The following is a 24,549-nucleotide window of genomic DNA, read 5'->3' as shown; positions in this document are numbered from 1 at the left end:
TTGTTCATCTCTCTGTGCCCTCTGATTGGCTGGCAGCCAGTTCAGGGTGTCCCCCGACTCCAGCAAGCCTGTGACCCTGTGAGGATAAGGGGCTATAGATGATGGATGCATGAGACATTAGCTGCTCATTAAAATGCAAACTGTCTTTTTTTAAATGATTTTTAATGTTAACTCTTTTTAACCCTAGTGCAGTATTTTGACCATTTTTGGGTCGTTTTCTTCAACATTATACTCACAGTCTTGTTAATGGGATAAATAATTAGTTGTGCTATGTTGAACTTTGACATGTTGTCACCATCTGGGGGAAATTTCAGCTCCCTAGTTTTGTCTCTCTTTAACTTTGATGTAAAATACTATTGATGTTGAGTTCAAAGGATTGGACAAGATTTATAAAGGTTTATACATCACAATTTTATAAAGGGACCATATATGGTAACGTAAATGTAAACTTTGAATCCAATATCTGATTTTTGGGGGTAATTTGCAAACTCTCTTTTTGAGGAACAACTTTTCATGTTAACTCTTTTTAAAAGGGAACCATATTTGATAACTTGAATATGAACTTTGTTCACAATATTATGATATCTTTACTTTTATCTCGTTTTTGAGAAACAACTTTTAATAATAACTTTTTAAAAAGGAACCATATTTGGTAACTTGAATGTTAACTTTGTACACAGTATTTGTTGGCAGCTTTTTAAATCAACTCTTTATTGGCATTACAAGCGAGTGATTTCAGGAAGAAAAATGTCACGAAAACGGCGATGCCAGAAAACGTTTAAAAAAACGGTTCGCATTGTACTCGGATGAACGTCTACTTGAAAGTTTCAAATAGGTTCGCGCTCTCCCGTGAATCCGGCCGCCGATCTTTTCAAAGCGGCACTTACTCTTCACGGTTGCGTACAGTAAATTTCAATAAATAAAGCAAGAAATTTGAGTGAAAGACTGAAAAAAAAAACCGAATTAAAAAAAAATCCTTTGGAAAGTGATCTTTTGTGTGATGCCGGCCTGTAAAAGCTGATGAGACATATAAAGCCGTAAAGTGTTATGAGCGCCCGGGAGATGGCAGATTAAAACGCACGGGGGCAATTTCCAGCTCCAACGCCGCTGATCTACAACTGCGCTCTGCTCCGGCGGCTCGAGAGAATGGCTTGTATTTCAGCAACCTTCAGAAAAGCCACTTCACCAAAAGGGAGCCCGCAATCAATTAATGCCCCCCTCCGCCGCAACAATGGCGCGCCCGGAGCGGGAAAAACGCTCTAAAACCTGCCGTGCGCGACCCCCGGACTGGCATTGAGCAGGAAAATCCTCACCCCCCCCCCCCCTCCATTGAATCCCCCTCGGCTTTCTTTGTGTGTGTTCCCATGCGCCGCCCGTCGTGTTGAAAGGCGAACTATTGAACGAACGTCCTTAAAAGCCAATGAAAATAAAGCCGGGGAAATGGTAGGCACTCGGAAGCAACAGGGAGGAAAGCGCCGGAGCGAGCGCGAGGAAGCAAAAAGGAGACTTCGTAAGGTTTAGCGAGCCTCCTCTCAAATATACGCCGGCCATAAATCCCCCACTTAATGTCCTCTGGGCTCCGCTTTTTATGGCCGGCGACAATGGCGCTGAGTGAGGGCCTATTTTGATTTTTATGTTGATCAACGCGCCAACCTTCAACACTTACGCGTGATCTCCACTTCCAGTAATGGAAGTTGACATTACGCTTTGTTACATCACGCCAGACGCTCATAATGGCGAATAATACCAAAGTTAGCGTTAGCAAACACACATGCGGCGCACATGGCGCATGAGGCTGCGCAAAAGGACGCTGGGCACTGGTTGGAAACAGGGCTTCGTAATTTTTTTTTTTTTTTTGCAAAGCCCTCACTTGGGAAAGAGAAAATCTAAAAGCGTATCCTTTTTTATCATAACAAAAGAAAACAAAATAAATCAACTTTCTACTAACATTTACTTTTTGCAGGATTTATGCAGGTTACAGGTTAGTCAGAAAATGAAAAAAAATTAAAAACAAAGTGCATCAAAAAGCATGAAATAAAAAAATAATGGCAGTCCTTATTTAAACTTGAGACATTTTTGACCAAATGAACTGTTTGTTGTTGACCAAACTGCTGTTTGTTTTTGAAAATAAATCATTATCTAACTCAGAGAACTCCTTAAGATTAAAAAAAATAATAATAATAAAGTTTAAAATTCAAACTTGGAATTAGAAAAGGCAATGGGCTCTGTGAAATGTTTAGTTGAATCAATTCAACGTTTGTGATTTTCAGGTTTAAAGACTCAAACTATTTTGAGAATAAAGTTGTAAAATCAGCAATACAGTTTGAAAACATTTCAAAGGATATTACCCTATTTTTCTGATAAAAAATCAAAATATTCAACTAAAAACATGTAATTTTTTAAGTTGTTCAATGGGAATAGTTATTTTTTTTACAGAACCTAATATTCAGAAGTCATACTGTATGAACATAAACAAAATTGCAAGAAAAAAGTTTATACAAATTAATAAAATAAAATAAAAGTTATATTATTTTAAAAACAATGTATTTTTATTTTTAAAAAATCCTAATATTCTGAGAAAAAATCCCAAAATTCTTCAACATAGAGTAAGGAAATAATATGATTAGTCTTAATGACAAGAAAAAGACAAATGAGCTTGTATTTTTAATTTTTTTTTTACTATTCCGAGAATAAGCAAAGCATGCAGCCTAGCTCGCCGTGTTATGCTCGAAGTTAACGTCACTCGAGCCAAGCATTACTCACCGTTTTCTTTGGAGCGGCTTCTTTTGCTTTGCTTTTTTTTTTTTCTCCCCTCTCGGCCTCGAGTGATGTCATCGTCTTTCTCCTTGTTTGCTCTTCCGCCATTTTCGGATTGCTCGTCAGGTCATGGTCCTCTGGCATTCTCGTTCTTCCTTTCCAACCATTTTTTTGGCCATCAATGGACTAAAAGCTTTCAGGTAAACTCAAGGCCAGGTACTTTTTTTTTTTTTTTTTTGCGGTGCAGTAAGAAAAAAAAAAAAAAGACAAGGAGCGTTTGGTCGCCGCGGCCTTGCTTTCACGTTCGACAGAGGGGCGATCATCGGTACTGCGGACTTGATAGATGTCTTTAATAACCTCTCGCCGCTTTTTACGGCCCTCCGGGATTTGTTGTTATTAAGATGGAGGTCTTATGATGATGATCGCCGCTTTCCTTGTCTCCCATATCACGTAACGCATGGGCCAGAATCAGGCACTATTTTCAGTCAGTTTGATGCGCTTGTTTGTTTTTTTTCTGCTTTAGACTAGGCTGTAACTCACATAAACACTGTAAAAAAATAACAGTTGTTGAAAGTGTATATTGCTTTGTTTTTTAATGTTAAAAATAAAACAAATACAGGTTTAGGTATACTTTTTTATTAATAATAATCTCGTTTATAGTCAGCACGTCAAGTGGGGGGGGGGGTGAAAATTGTTCTGTTTCCTACGGGGTGCTCGGTAAAAAATAATTGCACTATAATAAGCACTAACCTACAGTAAGGATGCCTAAAATGGTATCCTGTTTAACATTGACCAAAAAAAAAGCAATATAAATCAACTTTCAACAAAAGTTTATACAGGTTAGTCTGAAATTGAAAAAAAAAAAATCAATTTCAGACATCAAAGTGCCCAAGATAAAATATGTCAATCTTTTATCCATCCATCCATTTTCTATAACTGCTTATTTTGATCAACTGAATCGTTTGATGCTGAAAAAAAATATTAGATCCTCTGCCTGACACTGGCTGCTGATTGGTCACAACTGAGGGACGAACAATTCACATCAGGAAGTGATCCGTTCGCTCACTTTTGATGATTCATTCTTTTGAATGAATTACTCACCGTTGACACAGCTGTATTAACGTCTTTTTCTTGTTTCGATCAATAGGAAAATTTCACGGTTAAACCGATCAAATTATATCTTTATATTCTCAAACCGAGTAAGAGATTTCTGTAATTAGCTCACTTAGCATCGTTGTGATATGCTCTCATTCAACTTGCCATCATTTTTATAAAGCCTAATTAATTTGCGATTTCTGTGCTACATGGCAAGTACATTTTCTTAATTTTGGGACTAAGCACAATGAGCGGCGCCACTAAAACATCGATGATTAACTCTTCGTAAATCCTCCTGGCGGCCATGCTAATGAACGCGTGACGCTTTTGTTTTGCGCAAGAACACCGCTGAACTCCACTGACAACTGTGTTTGAGCAAGGCGGAAGTGGCGCTCGTCCGGGGAATAACGGCGAGAGCCATAAGATGTCGTGACTGCCGTGCAGCCCGACGCCAACACTTTATCGCGCCTCCATTTCTTTTGGCGGCGACTCTAAACACTCTCCTCGAGTGGCTCGAAGTAGCTCGGGCGTAGATTTGGTGAGGGCCCATGTTTTATTAATTTGCAGATGAGCTCAGCTATTGATGGGCGCTGGCCGCCCATGGGTTCAATTAGGATAATACAGAGAGATGGGCAGATTATGGGCAGCTATTTAAGTGGAAGTGTATCTCTTCCTGACAGTTATAGTCCAAAGGCAACAAATTGCACCTCGGTGAATGCGAGATCCCCGGTTCGCTAGCAGGTTATTGGTCGCCCTCTCGCTTAAAGCCTAGCGAGGTAAACCCACCAATTTTAACTGATTTTTAAAACAGAAGCGGCAGGCGTTATGTGGCTTAACCATGTTTGTTGTAGTGCCGAGACTGACCTGTAAGAGGCAGTGTAGTGCCACACGGCATCCGCACTGCTGGAAAACAGAAGAGTTAAAGAAGCTAGGCTAGGTGTTAGCTTATCTGGTAACTGCACCGGAATTGTTAACTCTTTTGCTTGCCGTTTTATTGCGGTGAATGACTTGTAAGTCACAGGGCATCCAGGCTGCCAGAAAATAGAGCAATAGTGTCAATGTTCTGGTAACAATATATTTAATAAAGGACACACAAGGAAGGAAGAGAAGAGGCTTTATATTCTTTATGCTCGCAAAGAGAACGGACAGATATGTGTTTGCGGTTACAGATTTCCTACCGCTCTGAAAACACATCCTGTTGAGTCCTCTCTTTTTATTCATTAGTGTAGTCCTCGTTACAAAATGTCGCCGCCCTAAAGGTTTCGGGGGGAATTATACGGTGGCAACGTAATATGTTATCAATTATGAGTTCATACAGCGGCTACTTTCTTCTTCTCCAAGAACATAACGGCCATGCGTAGGCCATTCTGTCCTGTGGTGAGGTCACGGTGTCTCCTTTCTTCTTGTGCTCGTTCCTTCCACAGACAACTTTCTATTTCATGATCATCAAACAAGGGTATAGTGCTAAATAAATATGGGACAACTTATATACATTTATTCTAACATAATATAGGAAGCTAGAGTAGGTGGACTAACTCCCTTGCTTGCCATTTTATGGCAGTGTATGACTTGTGAGACTTTATACAAACACTTATCTTTACTAGTTCTTTATGAGGTCAAGTTTGGTTCATTCCATCTGTACACTTCTATAAAAATATAAAAAATATTCAATGTTGCTAAACAAAGCACTTTTAGGTTAAAGAGCATCAGGAAAGTTTCAGGTTGCTTCCTAGGTCTGTCCAACTTTGTGTTGACTCCACACATAAAAACTTGATCGCTTGCCTTTTGGAAAATCTGACTGGATTTCCAACAATAGGGGACACACTCAAATTTGCTCCAATTGGCGGTATAAGGGGACGGGAAAATAAGAGGTGACCACTTGGCGAAAGCGTAAATTTTACAGTGAAGTAAAGAAAGAATGAAATACCAAGAAGCTATGTCGAAGACGAAGAAGCAGCGTCATGCTTCTTTTCCAGTAAATTCACTGTTTTGAAGCATGAAATACAGAATAAACGTGACGTTGCAAAAGGTTGTTTCGCATTTTACTCAAAATGGGAGTTCCCAGAGTTCAAATAATGGTAAAAGAAAAACAAAACAACATTTCAACCTCGGGTTTTCGGCTCGTTGTACCTCGATGTACAATGAACAAAAATTTTAGTGGACTCATTCTATTGGACGGTGTATTGGACTCATGTTCATAATCGTTCCATTGATGTCATTAGCCAGGATGATTTTTTTAAAGCCATATAGCATTCGTGCTTTTGCTAACATACTCAGATTGGTTGGAGAACTGAAGTAGCGCACTTAAGCTCCAACAGTCCGTAAGCGAGTCACGTTTTTAGGGACATGAGCCAACACCAACCGTAAAAATCTGCGGCGCGAGGGACAAAAAGGCCGCGCTCAGCCTTTCTTTTCGGGCTTCTGGGGGTGAACATTTATGATGATCGATAGAGGCCTTGACTGTGACTCGCCTGCGCAATGAAAACAGTCTACTGTACATTGTCTCCGGAGCACATTGTGTGAAATTGAATGGGAGGAGGAGGTTGGGGCGGGGGGACACCGTAAAGTGGAAGCGGAGACACTGACCCGAGCATGCCAAGCCTGTCGGTTATCGTTCGAAACACTGGCTGGCTCGAGAGGGGCTGGTCTGCGTATGTGTGTGTGTGTGTGTGTGTGTGTGTGTGTGTGTGTGTGTGTTGTGTGTTTAGGCTACTCTGGGCTGAGATTAGCCAGCGAGCAAGATTGTCAAGGCCAGCGTTGTTGGATTTGTACACAAGGGAAGAAGGTCCTCCAGCTTTTATGTAAGCGAGTCACACCAGCCTGTTCATTTGTGTCCACTGTTGTGTCCATTTTGTCTCGCGAGCTGGCAAAGTGTAGTGCATCCCATCCAAACAATGTTTACGTTGATGGAAAGGCCAGCATGTCCTCTGATGAGGCCACTAGGACTTAGTAGGGTAGCCACAATGAGTCCATAGATATAGACCTAAAACAAATGTCCACACAGTGGACACAAATGAATAGGCTGGGTCTCAGGAGGATATGAGAAAAAAAAAAACATTACAACAGGAATATTTTTGAACATCACAAAAAACAATTTACTTTTAAGTCTCATCCTGTTCATTTGTGTCCACTGTTGTGTCCGTTTTGTCTCACAAGATGGCTAAGTTAATTTTATCCCACTCAAACATTGTTGACGTCAATGGAAAGGCCAGCATGTCCTCTACTTAGGACACAAGGACTTGGTAGGGTAGCTACAATGAGTCCATTTAGACCAAAAACAAATGTCCACACACTGGAGACAAATGAATAGACTTGGTCTCAGGAGGATATGAGAAAAAAAACAACAATTACAACAGGAATATTTTTCAACATAACAAAAAACAATTTACTTCTAAGTCTCATCCTATTCATTTGTGTCCACTGTTGTGTCCATTTTGTCTCACAAGCTGGCAAGTGAATTGCATCCCATGCAAACACTTTTGGCACCAATAGAAAAGCCAGCATGTCCTCTGCTGAGGACACTAGTTCTTAGTAGGGTGTCTACAACGAGTCCATAGATATTGAACAAAAAGAAATGTCCACACAGTGGACCCACAGGCTAGGTCTCAGGAGAATAAGAGACAAAAAAGAAATTACAACACGAAAAATGTTACAAGAAATTGTCATTATATGAGCAGAAAAAAATGTTTTGCTCCCGAGACGAAGCCACTTTTATGTCCACTATTGTGTCCATTTTGTCTCAGCAAGCGAAATGCTTTTAACACTTTGAGTGCCTTTGACGTAAAAAGACGATAACAGGAATGCTACAGATGAGCGCCATTGACGTCAACTATATTTTTGTAGGTTATTCATTGTTGTCTTTTTTTTTTTTTTTGCTTTTTAATGGGTATGGGCAAAATGGTTTGATCATGTAGCTGGGAAAAAAATAAACAAAACAATAACTATGGTCAGTTAAAACCCTTGAAATTGGCTGCCAGTAATTCTCTTTGTGTTGTTATATAAAATATTTACTGGTTTTTAATGCTTTGAATGCCGTTGACGTTAAAAAAAAAAACATCAATGGGAATTGACTAAATTTGGTGCAATATATTGCAACCAACACATGCTTTTAACACTTTGAGCACCATTGACGTGAATAGACGTCAATGGGAAGCGTACCGAGGAGTGCCATTGACATCAACTGATTTTTTGCTGTGTGTGTGTGTGTGTGTTTTTTTTTATGGGAATGGGCTCTCTAGAATTTTTTTTTAAAAAACGACTAACAATGCCATAGTACACAGGTGTCGAACTCCAGTCCTCGAGAGCCGGTATCCTGATCAGGATCACTTTCAAGCTCCTGTAGGGCTTCCTATTGAGCTAATCATTTGAATCAGGTGTGCTGAGGAGAGAAAACCAGAAAACCTGCAGGATACCGGCTCTCAAGGACTGGAGTTCCACACCTATACCATAGCTAATGTGTGCGTTTTGGCTTGGGGGTTCACTTTTGTTTAAAGATGAATATTTGACTCATTTCATTGTTTAAAAATCTAATAAAATAGTCAACAAATGGACAAAAAGCTTGGTGGAATATATTTCAACCAGCGCATGCTTTTAACACTTTGAGCGCCATTGACATGAAAAGATATTAACCGGAACCCTACCGAGGAGTGCCACTGACGTCAATCCACGTCTACTATGACAGTAGTTGCCTTGAATTTTTTTTTCACAGTTTTTTTTTAAATCGTTACAATTTTTCACATTAGTAAAGCACTTTTCTCTGTTGTGTACAAAGTCATTGTGGTGCAAACGGAATCGGGGCTCCGCTAACGTGTGCGCTGGGTCATTAATCCTGCGAGCCTTCTCATCTGATATAGAGGAGGAAAAAAAAATGGCGGGTCAGAGGCAAAGCAGATGTTTGGCTTGGCGTCGGAACCTCGCGGAACGGGCGCCGCATGCCAGGCAACAGCTGCCCAAACACGTCCTGGCAAAGAGCGGCTGCGCTTTCGCTAGCTTCTGCTTTCCATCCCGTTCGCCGTCACGTTTTGGTGACCCTGAAAAGGCTTGAAGGTTGAAGGTGAAAAATAGAAAACGCTGGCTGGCGCAAGTTCCCGCCTTTGAGGACGCTAGATGACAATCTGAGCCCGAAGGGCACGGCCGAAAGGAAAGGAGACGCCACTAACCTATTCGTGTTTGAGATTCATTTTTTTGAAGCTGTCCGTGGTAAAAATATAACAATGTATGCGCATACATAGAACCCAGAACAAGGACAGTTCATTTAACTCTCTCCTGCTTCCCCACTCAATTGCTTTGAGTCATTCATCACCGGCCATCTTTGTACTTGTGCGCTGCATAGTAAGTGTCTATCTATCGCCTAATGTACAGTGTATAAACGTGAATGTATTTGTGTGCATGTGTGTTCTTGTTTTTGATGCATAGTGGGGGCCAAATTCCGGGTTTTACTGTCCTTGTGGGAACTGCTTGTACATCCGGGGACAGTCTTGGTGGACCTCACAAGCTCAGACTTCTTTTTGTGGGTCAGGACTTGCTTTTAGAGTATACTGTAGTGGATTTTGGTTGAGGTTGAGGAAAATGTTAGGCAAACTGTTGTGATGGTTAAGGTTGGAGTTAGGGACTAGGAAAGGCATTATGTCAGTGGATGTGCTCACAAATATAGCCGTACAAACGTGCGTGTGCGTGTGCGTGAGTGTGCGTGCGTGTGCGTGAGTGTGCGTGTGTGTGTCCAAAGGCCGTGCAAGGATTCTCTTGAAAGTGTTCACAGTAGGTAGAGTTTGCTGCCCTCTACTGAGTATTTTCAGTACTTTTTGTTTCTTATTTAGCTTCTTTTTTTTTTATTATTACTATAACTTGTACTTTTTTAAATGGCGACTTTTTCCCAACAGTATGACCTATTTTCATAAAAAGTCATTTTTCTCCTAATATGATGTCTTTTAGCTTGTAAAAATAGAAATTTTCCTCTTAATAAAATGACTGTTCATTGGGCAGTAGCAATCACAGGGGTGATTTTATTACTGTAAAGTCGATTTTTTTTGTCCTGATATTGTTAAAATATTAATGTGAAATAACATCATATTTACCAAATTTAGTGGGTTTAACTTGTAACATTTTCATAAAATATTAACTTTTCCCCTTATAAAATACAGTACCTTATTTTTGTCAAATCAGGAAGCATTTTTCCCCCAAGTATTATGTCTATATTTTTAAATTATTCATTTTTCCTCCCATTGTGACCTATTTTCATTTTTAAAAAATCTATTTTTCTCCTAATATGTCTTCAGCTAGTAAAATTAGTCATTTCCCTGCAAATATGAAGACTCTACAATGCACAATTACAACTAGAATTCTAATTTTATTTTGAACATTTCTTTACATTATTTCCTCTTAATATTCTAGTACTATTGTTGTGAAAGTATACATTGTTTTTCTCATATAATGAATTTACCGTGTAGCATTTTCCTAAAATGTTGACATTTCTCTTCCCAGCATTACAGTTTATATTATACTGAAGTTTTCTCCTAATATTATAGTTTTCATTTGTACATTAATCATTTTTATTACTCATTTTAGGACCAAAAAACCCTTTATTACTCTTTTACTGTCATTTTAGAGGAATGAATTTAACCATGATGAATTTAAATGTATTTTGGAAGGGCGAGATGTTTGATTTAACACATATAACTCCTTATGAAATTGTTTGCCGATTAGTTCTGTTTATTTCCAGCGGTCTTCTGAAAGCAGCATTCCTCAAATAATAACAAGCAATGCATGTAGAGGAAAAAAACAAAACAAAACAAAACAAGGCCGCCTCTAGTACAGTAACAGCGCCATGAATCAGAAAAATGCCTCATGCTGAATTATCATAGGCTCATTCGTCATCTCTAATTTAGCATCAATCACGGGCGGGGCGACTAACGGGGACCAGCCGGCCTTGGGGGTAACCATGGCGATGTGAGTCCCACTAATGCGCCTGATCTGTTATTGTGGGTGTGAGACAAGGACGTACGCTGTGCTAATTAAAGAAGTCTTTGGCTGCTCTCGCCTCTCAAACACACACGCACGCACACGCACACACACGCACACACACAGGTCAGAGCTCATTAGCAAGGGTGGCCAGAGGCGCTTATTAAGAGCCAAAATGTGAGGATCAAGACAGTTGCTCCTTCAAGTTCTAAAATCAAGACAAAAAAAATAGCCAGGTCTATTTTAGCCTTACTATAAATAGTCTTTCTTTTTTTTTTTCAAAAAAAGAAAAAAGACTTACTATACATTGTCATTTTTTCGCAAAAATAAACCTTATATGTTGTTGCAAAAAACCCTCACTATAGTCTTTTTTTCAAATAAAAAAAAGCCTTAAAAGCCTTTTTTCCACAAAAAAAAGTCTCAGTATACATGGTAGTTTTTTTCACGAAAATGAACCTTTTATGCTGTTGCAAAAAAAAAAGCCTTTCTATAGATAGTCTTTTTGTTTCAAAAAAAAGAAAAAAAAGCCTTACTATACATGGTCGTTTTTTTTTGCAAAAATAAACCTTATAAGTTGTTTTATACTAGTCTTTTTTTCATGAAAAAAAGCTCGACTATACATTGTCGTTTTTGTAAAAAAAATAAATAAAAAAAAAGCCTTACTACATGATTGTTTTTGTAAAAAGTAAACCCTTACTATACTTGGGTCGTTTTTTTGGAAAAAAAAAAGCCTTCCTAAATATGGTTGTTTTTAACAAAAAAAGCCTTACTACACATCGCAAAAATAAACCTTATATGTTGTTCCAAAAAAAAGCCTTACTGGAGGTAGTCTTTTTTTTTGAGTGCCAGTGCCAAGTGCATTTATAGATAACTCACCTATCTGGCACGTCTCTCAGCAATACACCCCCCCCATATTTGGAGGCAAATATGAAAAATGTGTTGGTGTTCCATTACATAAAGACCTACTGCGCTTATAGTCCGTGTATAACGAAGGGAGCGTTTCTTCTTGGACGGCTTTCATTTGTTTTAAGTTTCTGTGGACCATATTTGTATTCATCGAAGCAAAATTGCTTTCAAATGTTTTCAATTGCTTGCTCGCTCTTTGATGATAGATGAATATTAATAAAAATAAATACACCCACTCAAAGAAAACTCACATTTTTATTTTAAAATGGTTTACAAGAACAGTGTCAATGTCATTTTTATTTGCCCAACAGAACCACAAGAAGAAAAAAAAAAGCCCTCCCCAAAAAAACCTGCTGCTTGAAAGAAAGACTGAGCTTGCTCCGAGCTTTTCGGAGGAACGTTGCACATGTGTGAATGGACAGGCAGACACACATTACGGGATGCACCGAGCATTATCTTTTGTAGTAATTTCTCCTCCATGAACTTCAAGAACAAGCCGAACAATAAGCCACTAGTGCATGTGCAACTCGGGAACTTATGATGATTTGGGAGATGAGCGATTTGGATCTAGCTACGAGTGGGAAAGGACAGAAAAGTTGGCAAGCACGACCTCCCTGAGACATCCTCGACGAGTCAAAGCCACCGGTTCCAAACTTGTCTTTTTGGCAGCTCCCGTTGGTTTGGTCCCAGTTCTTCCATTATTGCTGATTTTCTTTTGTTGTTCTCTCTAAGCGAGGTCAGAGCCGAGTCTCTCGCGTTTGGCAGCGGCTGTGGAGGCTCTGGAAGTGCGCCTCCCTCAGGATGCGGTTGATGTGCAGATAGGAAGCGGGCGAGTCGCACGGGTCGCCCTGGCCCGGCGGGCTGCAGGGGCCGGCGGCGCAGCGGCTGCCGCTGGAGCTGCCGGGCGCGTGCTCTGGACTGCTGAGGCTGCTGGAGCTGTTTGACCACTGAAACAAAGAAATAGCGGGTCAATCAAATATTCGCCATACATAAGGGTGTGTCAAAAAAATGCATGAATAAATCCATTTACGATACATGGTTGTTTGTTTGAGGAGACAAAAAGAACACCTTATCTTTATCTATATTCAGTAGTTAAATAAAAACGCCGCCTAACTACACATGGTCATTTTTTGCGGAAAAAAAAAGCCTTACTATACATGGGTGTGTGTGTGTGTGTATACATATCATCTAGCCTATTTTCAATTTTCCCCTTCGACTAACACACGTGGTTCAAATGATTTATTAATGTGTTTCAAAAACTTTATTCAAACCAACGTGTTTTATATTTAAAGATTCCTCAAAGTAGCCACCTTTTGCCAAGATGGCAGCTTTGTACCGATGTATGCGCCGAGCTCAGAGAACCCCCATGTCAGTGCGTGTACCGCTTTAGAACAATCACGTGACCAATACATGAAATGTGTCGACACTATAAAACCACGCCGAACTGTATTTATAAAGAAGTGCGGCTGTCAATGGGGCGCAACCCCTGAAACGATCCAAATGTCACGCCTGCTTGTGAATGTCTTTGTAGATTATGCCGCAGCTCCAGCTCCAAACAAACGTCGTGTGCAGTGTGGGACAAACTTGAGCAAAATTCAGAAATTAAGGTATTTATTTCAGGATTAAATGGATTAATTTGACTGGTACTGATATTTTAGTCACCCACAATCTTCGTTATACCCTTAGCCTTTCAGATCAACCCCTTTTTTCCCTGTCATCACATGTGGAGTCTTTCACAGTTAACAGAAGCGTTATACATGAAGCCATGTGGTGTGGAATAAATTTTAAGAGTACCTCTGAGTCCCAGGCATCCCGTCCAGGTTCGGGGGAAAGCGGGTGAGCTTGGTTCGGCCTTTTGGCTTGAGGGACCATGTGGCCACCCTCATCACCGCCACTGTGCTGCCTTTTCCTGTGTAGCCAATCATACACAATCAATTTATTGCAATTAACAGAACAATAGCATTGAACACATTCAAATGCATTTCCATGAGCTTACTAAAACATTGCATCATCTTAAAAGACGCCACGTTTGTGTTGTGCATCTAAATACTTTCATATTGATTCGGCACTTTTGCCATCACTTTGTTATTAATGCTGAAATGCGATTCTATTTTTAACGCCAGCTCACTCACCTGCTTTCAGTCAACATGTGATGACCATAGATACATCAAAGTCGACGAATCCCTTCACGAATCTTCCTCTACGTCCAACAGTCTCGTTAGCAGTTAGCTCGCATTAGGAAGCTATTAGCAAGCTTACTTAGGTGGGTGGCTAATTGAGATTTAAGTGATGAAATTAGCCATGGATACTCGAGAGATCAAATATCCAAAGATATATGTGTGTATATACGCAAATTTCATCAATATTTTACATAACGTTATGACTAAATGGTGTTCAGTATCAGCAACTATACAAGCCTTCTTTCTTGTTCGTCATCGACAGGCTAACGACGTTAGCTTTGACGCTAGTAAGGCAAAAGTAGTCACCTAAATGTCCTAATTTGAACCGCAAATTGAACGCCTAGCCCACAGATTTTTTTTATCACAACTAATCTAAAAGGGAAAAATAGACTAACAAATAATAGTATTTCGCGTTGAACTCCAAACGCTAAAACACGCCACTAGCCTACCAACCGCTACGCTTGTGTTTACATGCTAATGCGCCTGCGCGAAGACCCTCACTGATGCATTTAAGTTCCGTTGGGAAAAATAATAATCACACATTCACGTGAAACGTACCGCATAATTAAGTATATAACACAGAAACAAAACAATCACTTTATTGATCTTCTCGCATGTTTACTTCAGCTTTCAAACAGCAGCTCGTAACCAAACTAGATTTTTAGCAAATTGGCGGATTTGTTGAAGGGAACATTAACCAAACTATATTTTATCAAATTGGCGGATTGATTGAAGGTAACATGAAGTACTGTACAGTGCACTCTGTACGAGTGGGGTAAACATGGCAGCAAACAGGTACATTAATCATTTATACCGCTTTCCCTTAACATGTATAATATTTTAAGACATAAAGGACATGTATGCGTGTATTCCCTTTTGCGGGGTAACGGAGTAAAATGTGCCCAAAAGATGTCGCTGTTTACGAAGTCATCCGCGTTAAACGCAGGTGTTGTTCTTTTACTCATATAATTTCAAATAAAACACTAGGGATACATATTAACCTATGCAATTAATAACACAATCGTAACTTTAGTACCAAAACTGAAGCTATCAAAACAAATGTTATTGACGTAATACAAAGCCCGGAAGTGATCAACCAATAGCGTGAAAACACAGCAAACCATAACCCCTCCCCCTTCTATGACTCAAAGCAAAGGACGGAGGGGAGATTAACAAGAATCCACGGCGGCATCGGCGCCACTCTTATTATTATCATTCATTTAAAGATAGAAAATCGACAATGGGCAGCACCGACTCTAAGCTGAACTTCAGAAAAGCAGTGATTCAACTAACAACCAAAACGCAGGTTAGATCTTATTGTTTCAAGTGAAAGCGACGAGCGCATAATAGACAGCGCGTTAACGTCAACATATGGTGGTGCCTTGTTGCATTTAATCATGTAAAATATTCACTTTGGCGTTTTTTTTTAGATTGAGAAACCGCTGCAAATGCTAATTCGTCAATTTTGACAGCACGGTAATAATGTTATTGTCATGCGACATGTTTTCAGAAAAAAAAAAAATGATGGCCTGCTTAAATCAAAGCTGCATGGTGCTGACACGGATGCGGCAGGTGCATCGTGTTTACATTGTCGTCATCACTCACCGGGCAGGCCACACAATAGACACACAATGATGCCTACATGTATTGCCACGCCACATCAATTTGTGTATTTCTATATTTCATTGTTGTTGTTTTGTAGCCAGTGGAAGCCACAGATGATGCCTTCTGGGACCAGTTCTGGATAGACAGCACCACCACAGTCCAGGATGTTTTCGCACTGGTTCCAGCTGCAGAGATAAGGGCTCTACGAGAGGAGTCCCCTTCCAATTTAGCCACGCTATGCTACAAGGTAAACATAGCATGCGGCTTTGCTGAACTTTTTGGAAACCGCGTCACGAACCAATGCTTTTGAACAATGTCACGCTCTAGGATGTGGAAAGAAGTGAGTCAACTCCCTCCTCCTGCTTTCTTTTCCACTTCCTGGCTCCTGCTCTAGGTCGCCTCTAGACAAATACACACTTGATGCAACAAAGGAGTGATTGCTGCCTAGAGGCTCATAATGAGGCCACTGGCTTTTATTTATTTATGACAGTAAATGAGGATGAGGCGTTTCTAGTTTAGTATGACTGTATGAACATACATGAAGTTGAACACTGTAAACATGAGAAATGGATTTGCATTGAACATTTTGTGGTACTCCTAAGGCTGTGGAGAAACTGGTGCAGGGCGCCGACTCGGGCTGCCCCAGCGAGAAGGAGAAACAGATGGTCCTGAACTGCACTCGTATCCTGACCCGCATCCTTCCCTACATCTTTGAGGACCAGGATTGGAGGGGTTTCTTCTGGTCCACCGTACCCGGTGCTGGCCGGGCAGGGGTGAGTGGAAAAAGTCACACGTTGTTGTATGAGGATACGCTTTGGTTCACACACTCCAGTGGTGACATGGAAGGAACAATGACTGTTAAGGTTACATAACAGCCGTGGGGGTAATAGTGTATGGTTTTTTTATATATATATATATATATATATATATATATATATATATATATATATATATATATATATATATATATATATATGCAGTATATCAAAAGTCTCAGGTCCGTCGCAAACTTTTGTTTGAGGGTGGTGACTAAATTCGACTCTTGCAGGAAAAATATAGCATGGGCTCATGATTAGCTTCAATTAAAGATGGGAAAAAAAGCCCCATGAACCACTCCTTTACTCTTCCAAATATTGCTCTTGGTTTAGAAATGAAGGCGATTGCAATGAAAATGTATTCAATTTATTTTATACCATCTTTATACCAAGACTGCTATCTAGAGGAGGGAAAAAATATCTAATGTGCTTGGTGAGGCTTTTTCCCATCACAAGCTTCGTTGTCAATGATGTCAGGTAGTGTAGCGTATGGCACGTTTAAAATAAAACTTCAAAACGAAAGTCAATTCAAAAATTGTCTAGACAATAATATTCCTTGCCGCTCCACCTGTCTAAACGCACCATTTTGATTATTAATATGTTTGTAAAATCTAAACAGCAAAATCCTCCTGTTTTATCAGTCATAAGGGGCGGCCATTTTGCCATTTGTTGTCGACTGAAAATGACATCACAGTTACTCGGGGCTCAGGTGTTGCCCAATCACAGTTCATGTGACTTTCACAAACTTAACCGTGATTGTGACGTCATTTTCAGTTGAAAGCGAGCAAGATGGCCAACCCAAGTGAATCCTAATTCATAAATGCAATATTAATCAGAATATTTACAGACTGATGCTGCATGGAACATATGAAGTAAAGACTTATTCACGTAGATTTATTCATAGCTTGCGCCAAAAAATTGCTATTCATAGCTTGTGCTAAACTTGCAGAAATGCCACAATTAAGTAATAGTGTGTTAGTTTGTAATTATTGTAAACAGGTCTCATAAACCACCTGTCCTGTATTCTGCTTCTTGTGCAAAACCTCAATTTCGCATTGTAGCTGATTTTCTTAATAGTAGATGGCAAATTGAATTAATTTGATTTATTTCCCAGCCTTATTTAGAACTACGGTAATTGTTTTCAAACATTTAGCGAGGTGTTTTTTTAGGTACTACAGTATGTGTGTTTGAAGTTTAATTCATTTTTTTTTTTGCAGGCAGAGGAGCTAGATGACGACGAAGGCGCTCGCCCCCTTGCCGAGTCGCTCCTCCTGGCCATCGCCGACTTGCTCTTTTGTCCGGACTTCACCGTGCACAGCCACAGAAGAGGCCCAGTAAGTCTTCCAGTTGTACTCGCTTATGACATTGAACACAGATGGTATTTTACCGGGTCTGGTTTGATTTTTTTTCTTCAACGTTTCCTGCTACCTGCTGCAAATTCACCCCACTCAACCTGTTGCCCGAGTTGGTTTGAAAAATCAAAACGGGAGTGTGATGACACTGTCAGTCATAACAGGAAGAGTGCCTTGTTGCTAATGGGCCTAAAGGAATGTTGTAGGTCTGACGCCATGAATTTTTGTTTTGCGAGTACCCGCGCCGAGCGCATTTTATTATTATTATTCTTTAAACGTTTTCCGTAATTTTCTTTCAAAAAGCTGAGTGATATAAGATGTGTACTTTTGTTAAGGCAAGGTCAAATGAAACTATCAACCAAAATAATCAGCCCCAGAAAAAAAAAAAAACAATAACATATTTGATGAGCCCCCACTAGTTTAAACATGGCATTCTGGTTAATTTTGCATTTGTATCCATCTCAGGTGGCGACCATTTTACTACTTGCTGTCAACTGAGAATGACATCACAGTGGATCTGGGCTCCTGTAATGACCAATCACAGCTAAGCCTGTGAATGTCACATGACCAAATGCAGAAAACAAATGAACCGCGATTAGTCGTTACCTGAGCGCCGAGGAGCTGCGATGTCGTTTTCAGTCGACGGCACGTGACAAAATGGCCGCCCCCTGAAATCAATAAAAATGGGCAGATTTTATTGCTTGTCATTTAATCCCAAATACGTTTTTATATGTTTTTGCAGAGTATAGCCTTTCAATTTCATTTATTTATTTGGAATTTATTTTTGTAAAGGAAACCTTTGAGTTGACTTTAAATAACTGACAGTCTAGGTTAAAATCACAGAACAGTAACAAAGTAGTGAAAACTAGAATTGATCAAATCTTACTTTGGGTAGCAGTTGTGGTCATTTTTTTTTAAAATAAAGAATATAATCCTCAAAAGGATATATGTGATGCATTTTCACAAATTCAGGTTTATGTCTCCAAAAATGAAATTTGAGATATTGATATAGTCTAATTATACACTTAATTATTTTTAGAATGATATAAATATAATACACAGCGGGTGCTCAAAAGTTGACTATGGTTACAGCAGTTTGAATATTGAATAAATAGCAAAAAAATCCGATTTAAATGTGTCTTGCAGGACTCCGTGGAGAGCATGCACTCCATCGACAGCTGTGAATACATCTGGGAAGCGGGAGTGGGCTTTGCGCAGTCCCCCCCCCTCAACTACATCCACGATTTGAATCGGTGAGTCCGACTTTTGCGCTTTCCTCTCTCAGTTCGTCGGACCCGCTTGTGACGTTATCATGCCGTCAGAGCGGAGCTCCTGAGGTTGCTGCTGACCTGCTTCTCCGAGGTCATGTACCTTCCCGCCTCCATGGAAAACCACGTCCTTAACCCCTGGGTGACTTTCTTCTGCTCCACTGAGAATCGGTAAGCTGACGGGGTCTGGATAATCCAAGTTGCGGGCTAAGCGTGGCAGTATTTCCATTCCGCAGGCATGCTTTGCCGCTGTTCACCTCGCTGCTCAACGTGGTGAGCGCCTACGACCCGGTGGGCTACGGCATCCCGTACAACCACCTGCTTTTCGCCGACTACCGGGAGCAGCTGGTAGAGCAGGCTGTGCAGATCCTCATCGTGACCCTGGAGCACGACGGGGGGCCTTCCCACTGCACGTCGTTTCCTTCCAGCATGGAGGAACGCGAGGTTTGCCAACAGAGACCACCGCGCACCAATTGAGTGATGATGATTTACAAAATAATTTTTCCCTCTCTCCGACTAGGCCACAGGCCCCGAAAACCTGTTTGTGAATTATCTGTCGAGGATTCACAGAGAGGAGGTATGAGCCGGACGCCAGCGATGTTTTACAAGGAGATTGGTTGTCCCTGAAGGTTCTGTTTGTGTTCCATCCAGGATTTTGACTTTGTATTGAAGGGGTTGGCTCGTCTTCTCACCAACCCATTGACTCAAACGTACCTGCCTAATTCCACCAAAAAAATCCAGTTCCACCAGGAGCTCCTGGTACTCTTCTGGAAGCTCTGCGACTTCAATAAGGTAGCGGAGTTAACAATAATATTTTTTTTTTGCCACAACTTCCTACTTGAGTCAACGCAGATGTGTAGTAGTCCCCAGAAACAATGCTTATTGCCTACAACAAAATTACTTCAATGATTCAAAAGAAATGAACTGCACATTTGTGTATATACAAACATAAGCTATTATACAGGCTTTTTCCAACCTCACTGTCATCATAAATGAATAATTTTCAACCGAGCAATACTAAAAATGCCCATTTTGTGTTCCCTTACTAGAAATTCCTCTTTTTCGTCCTCAAGAGTAGCGACGTACTTGATATTCTGGTTCCAATTCTCTACTACCTTAATGATGCCAGAGCTGACCAGTGTAAGTCTTTTCTTTTTTTTATGTCAGAAAAAAAAATCAAGAAGTGTTCCACAATTACATTTATGCGCTTCTTTGTCTCAATTAAGGCTGAAAAACATTTTCCACACCCTAAAAATTGCTGTTAAAATATAATTGAATGATATAGCTAACCCAGCGTATGACAACCTTGGGTAAACTTAACGTATCCTCAAAATCAATAACTACTCATAAAAAGAAACTCAAACTGGGTAAAATAGCTAAACCAACACTGGGTCCAAAAGGGACTGAGCCAATACTGGGTTATTTATAACCCAATGAGTTGAGTATTCAACTCACCACATTAGGTTAGGACTTTGATCCAACAAGGGCTAAATTCTTAAATTCTTCAGCCTTCCCAAATCCAATTTTCAAACCCATCTGATGGGTTAAAATACATAACCCAACATTGAGTAAAATTGATCTGCCACAAAAAAGAAGCTAGACATAAAGGTAACCCAAACTGGGTCCTGGTTCCAAAACAAACCAAGCAAATGTTGGGTTACTTACAAGTGAATGAGTTGGGAATCCAACTCAACATGTTCGGTTAAGATTATGATCCATCAAGGGGTAAATTCTTCAGCCTACCCAAATACAATCTAGTCCAAATTAAGATGCTACTCATAAAAATAACTCAAACTGGGTGAAATAGCTAACCCAGTCCCGGGTCCAAAAGAGACCAAGCAAACGATAGGTTATTTATACCTCATCGGGTACCTTGTTAGGTCAAGATTTTGATCTAACAAAGTATAATTTCTTCAAACCACCTAAATCCAGCCTGCTGGGTCAAAATACATAACCCAAACCTGGGTAAGATTAACAACAATTGTGCAAAATCCACAGTTACCCAATTATAAAGTATCTTCTATTGTAATCTTAAGTTGAGGCGTTTTTTGTTTTGTTTTTTAATGCGTGCCTGTAGCCCGCGTGGGCCTCATGCACATTGGCGTGTTCATCTTGTTGCTGCTGAGCGGCGAGAGGAACTTCGGGGTGCGCCTGAACAAGCCCTACGCCCTCCACGTGCCTATGGACATCCCGGTGTTCACGGGCACTCACGCAGACCTGCTGATTGTGGTGAGCGGTCCCAACGCATTGCCGTGGAGACCAGCCCATGTTTTCCCCCGTGAGAGCCAACCAGCTGTCGCTCTGTTTGCTTTTGCAGGTCTTCCATAAGATTATCACCACAGGCCACCAACGTTTACAGCCTCTCTTTGACTGCCTGCTCACCATTATCGTAAACGGTGATCCATCCACCTCATTGTTATAGATTTTATAGCCACCTCTATAACTACAGTTGGCAAAAATTCCATTGACGAGCATATTTTCTTTTCAGTGTCTCCGTATTTGAAAAGTTTGTCCATGGTAGCGGCCAATAAGCTGCTCCACCTACTGGAGGCTTTTTCCACCTCCTGGTTCCTTTTCTCTGCTGCCCAAAACCATCATCTTGTCTTTTTCCTCCTGGAGGCATTCAACAACATCATCCAATATCAGTTCGACGGTAAGGGGACAGTCTCACTTTTGGCCATGACTATACCAAAGTTCAGGATGACTAAAATTTTTCCACTGAACTAGGACTTGGGAACTTGGGTTTGAACTGTGTGGCGGACATGCTAACCACTGCTCCACCAAGCCGCCCATGCTAAACCAATTCTAATTAATTCAACAGCAGACTCCATTTTGCCTCCAAAGCTTCAGGACGTGATTAATCAACAAAGCCATAAATGGATGATTGTCCTCCTCAGGGAACTGCAACCTGGTTTACGCCATCATCCGCAAACGTAACATCTTCCACCAGCTGGCTAACCTTCCATCGGACCCAGCCACCATCCAGAAGGCCTTGCAGCGAAAGAAGAAGTCTCCCGACGTCATCTCCCGCACCAGCTCGCAGGAGACAGTCTCCATGGAGGGTTCCCGCCCCGCCGTGCCCGCGGAACCTGGCACCTTGAAGGCCAGCTTGGTCGCCATCCCTGGTAAATCAGCCTGTTTTTATAGAACCCCAAAAAATGAAGGTCTTTCAGTCATTATTTTTTTTTTCTAAGTGTCCAAACATTCAATCCCAGGTACTTACTTATATCACTTTCCATTTATTCATGTGTTTTGCTGAAGGAGGCTCTTAAAATGGCTGCTACTAAAGGAGACAATTAACTCACAATACCGGGGATTAAATGTGCGGACTCTTACAAAATGTAGAAATATGTCTTTGGAATTGAATGAGTTAAAGGAGCTAATGTACTTCTTGACAGGTATTGACAAATTGACAGAGAAGTCTCAGGTGTCCGAGGATGGTACCATGGTATCCGTCCCCAAGATGGAACACCCAGAGCAGATCGCAGCCAGCGGGACCAGTGATACTGAATCCAACTCGGGCAAAGACAATGAAGTCAGTGTGTTATTTGCGCTCAACAATCCAGAGTAGGCTCCAGAACTTTGCTTTGGAGCTCAAGGAAAATCGTGTGTGTAATCTTCGGTTCTTCACAGGACGTTTTCTACACCGAGGCAGAAATGGAGAGAAGACGTTTGTCAACTGCTTCGTCAGCATCACTTTGGGCTCCCACGCCCGATTGGGTCAGTAGACTCTTATCTCAACAGCAAACGAACAATCAAAGGGCTAATGACGTGTCATTCGTTTGTCCCCTCCCCAGATCCTGTCCTGGAAGTGCAAGCTTCCCTTGCAGACCATCATGCGTCTGCTGCAGGTGTTGGTTCCACAGGTGGAGAAGATCTGCATCGACAAGTATGCACTTATTGACTCAAGACGGGATTTGTCCAGCTTTACATTGACAGAAAATTCCCATTGACAGGGGTCTAACAGATGAATCAGAAATTTTAAAGTTCCTCCAGCATGGTACATTAGTGGGCCTGCTCCCCGTCCCTCATCCAATCCTCATCAGGAAGTACCAGGCCAACGCTGGCACGGCCATGTGGTTCCGCACCTACATGTGGGGCGTGGTTTACTTGCGGTGAGTATTGGACTATATCCCCCATAGGGCTGCAGCTTAGTGATGGGAAAACGAAGCCGAAATAAAGGCTAGGGTAATGCTAATGTGTTAGATTTACACTACGTCTTCAAACCAAAAATGCCATCTAGAGGAGCAAAACGAAACAAAAAAAATCAAGTGTCTCACGAGGCTTCGTTTTCCCATCACTACTGCAGCTATCAAGTAAGTTTGGTATTCAGATATCATACAGACAACTAAAACTGAATATAGAAAAACAAATATAAACACAGGATACCAAATAATACATTCCAACTTAATATTGAATCACTTGACGAGCTTATAAACATTTCTACTTTTGGTATAAGAAATTGTGTTAGATTAATTTCCCAGCTGGACCAGCATATTTCACTCAGCATCATTTGTTAAAAAGTGATCAGTAGAAACAGCAAATCAGGATCCTGGCATCAAAGTGCTAGGTCATTCACATCTAACATGCCAGCCTATGTGGAGCACTTGATCACTGCTAGCTAGCGGCTAATTTATTCTACACACAGCCATAAATGAGCCAGAGCCACTGGTAAACACTTGCAACAGGTGCCATTGTCAACGCAAGAGTAATTAGGTCGTTCGTTAGCACTCCAAATTGGCCTTTGAATAGGATTACAAAACAAAATTGTTGTTTGTACCAGGAGTCCAAAACAACAATTTGTTCAATTTGTAATAGAAAGATTAGTCAAGTTATGCACACTGCTGGGAACAATTTTGCCCATAGATTATTTGGTAAGATAAGTTTTATTTTGAAATTGGCCTCACATTTTACAGTCATGTAGAGCATTAACAATTGTTGCAGTGACTGGCTTAACATCTCTTGATGTGCACAGTAAATTGAATTATTTTGATTCCCTCCAGCAACGTGGACCCTCCCATCTGGTACGACACGGACGTCCGGCTTTTTGAGATTCAGAAGATGTAAACGTGTGGCTCCCACGTATTACTGACTGCATTGAAACCACTTTATAATCCTCAAAACGCATGCTAAGCGCTTGTTTATCAGTTATCAATATAGTCCATAGGAAACTTGTTACATGTTCTGACCTTTACATATGGGTTCTAGTTTTAGCCTAAAAAAAATTTTCAGGTGAAGTAGGATTTGGTGATGCCGGTATTTATTTTTGTGGACCACTGGGGCCTGTGGACGTTAGCCTCCACTCTATGGATCTTCTTTGATAATGAGCTAGGATGCCTGTTTGCCACTTCATAAATATTCCAAACAAATTTCCGGCCATGCTAATTGGCATAGGAGTCATATCACATTAAGATATCGCTTGTATAAACGTTTTATTTCATCTCGACATGCTTTAAAGTGAAATTGCACTTTTTTATGTAACAGTTCCAACAACTAGACTGGATTGTATTGTTTCTAACGTTGCTTGTTTAAAAATGTATTTTCCTTAAATTATTCTGAAAATATATATTTCAAGATGTGAAATGTGACGTGAATATTATGTAACTAAAATGTT

The 24,549-nt window shown here is 40.6% G+C and overlaps 2 protein-coding genes across 2 annotated transcripts; one reads left to right on the top strand and one right to left on the bottom strand.

Moving 5' to 3' along the window:
- Window positions 1-11,951: 11,951 nt before the first annotated feature.
- LOC148410435 (protein VCF1) lies at window positions 11,952-14,396 on the bottom strand. The gene is made up of 3 exons (XM_088437297.1): window positions 13,848-14,396; window positions 13,510-13,624; window positions 11,952-12,662 (listed from the first exon to the last, which is right to left on the bottom strand). Exons 1-3 carry the CDS (start codon window positions 13,862-13,864, stop codon window positions 12,453-12,455), a joined length of 342 nt encoding a protein of 113 aa, XP_088293423.1. The 5' UTR covers window positions 13,865-14,396; the 3' UTR covers window positions 11,952-12,452.
- A 637-nt stretch (window positions 14,397-15,033) lies between these two features.
- On the top strand, window positions 15,034-24,518 carry hid1a (HID1 domain containing a). Its single transcript, XM_088437294.1, has 19 exons — window positions 15,034-15,201; window positions 15,598-15,747; window positions 16,103-16,273; window positions 17,533-17,649; window positions 18,814-18,920; window positions 18,990-19,106; window positions 19,172-19,379; window positions 19,456-19,512; window positions 19,587-19,727; window positions 19,985-20,075; window positions 21,013-21,164; window positions 21,253-21,331; window positions 21,424-21,588; window positions 21,833-22,060; window positions 22,334-22,470; window positions 22,569-22,655; window positions 22,733-22,824; window positions 22,892-23,050; window positions 23,939-24,518. The coding sequence occupies exons 1-19, from the start codon at window positions 15,136-15,138 to the stop codon at window positions 24,000-24,002; spliced, it is 2,388 nt and encodes a 795-aa protein (XP_088293420.1). The 5' UTR covers window positions 15,034-15,135; the 3' UTR covers window positions 24,003-24,518.
- The last annotated feature ends 31 nt before the right edge of the window (window positions 24,519-24,549 follow it).

This window comes from Hippichthys cyanospilos, chromosome 16, assembly GCF_059441005.1.
Source record: "Hippichthys cyanospilos isolate Australia breed blue-spotted pipefish chromosome 16, RoL_Hcya_1.0, whole genome shotgun sequence".
NCBI classification, from domain to species: Eukaryota; Metazoa; Chordata; class Actinopteri; order Syngnathiformes; family Syngnathidae; genus Hippichthys; species Hippichthys cyanospilos.
Note: the sequence above shows the minus strand (reverse complement) of the source record. Positions and strands in the feature narration are given on the sequence as shown.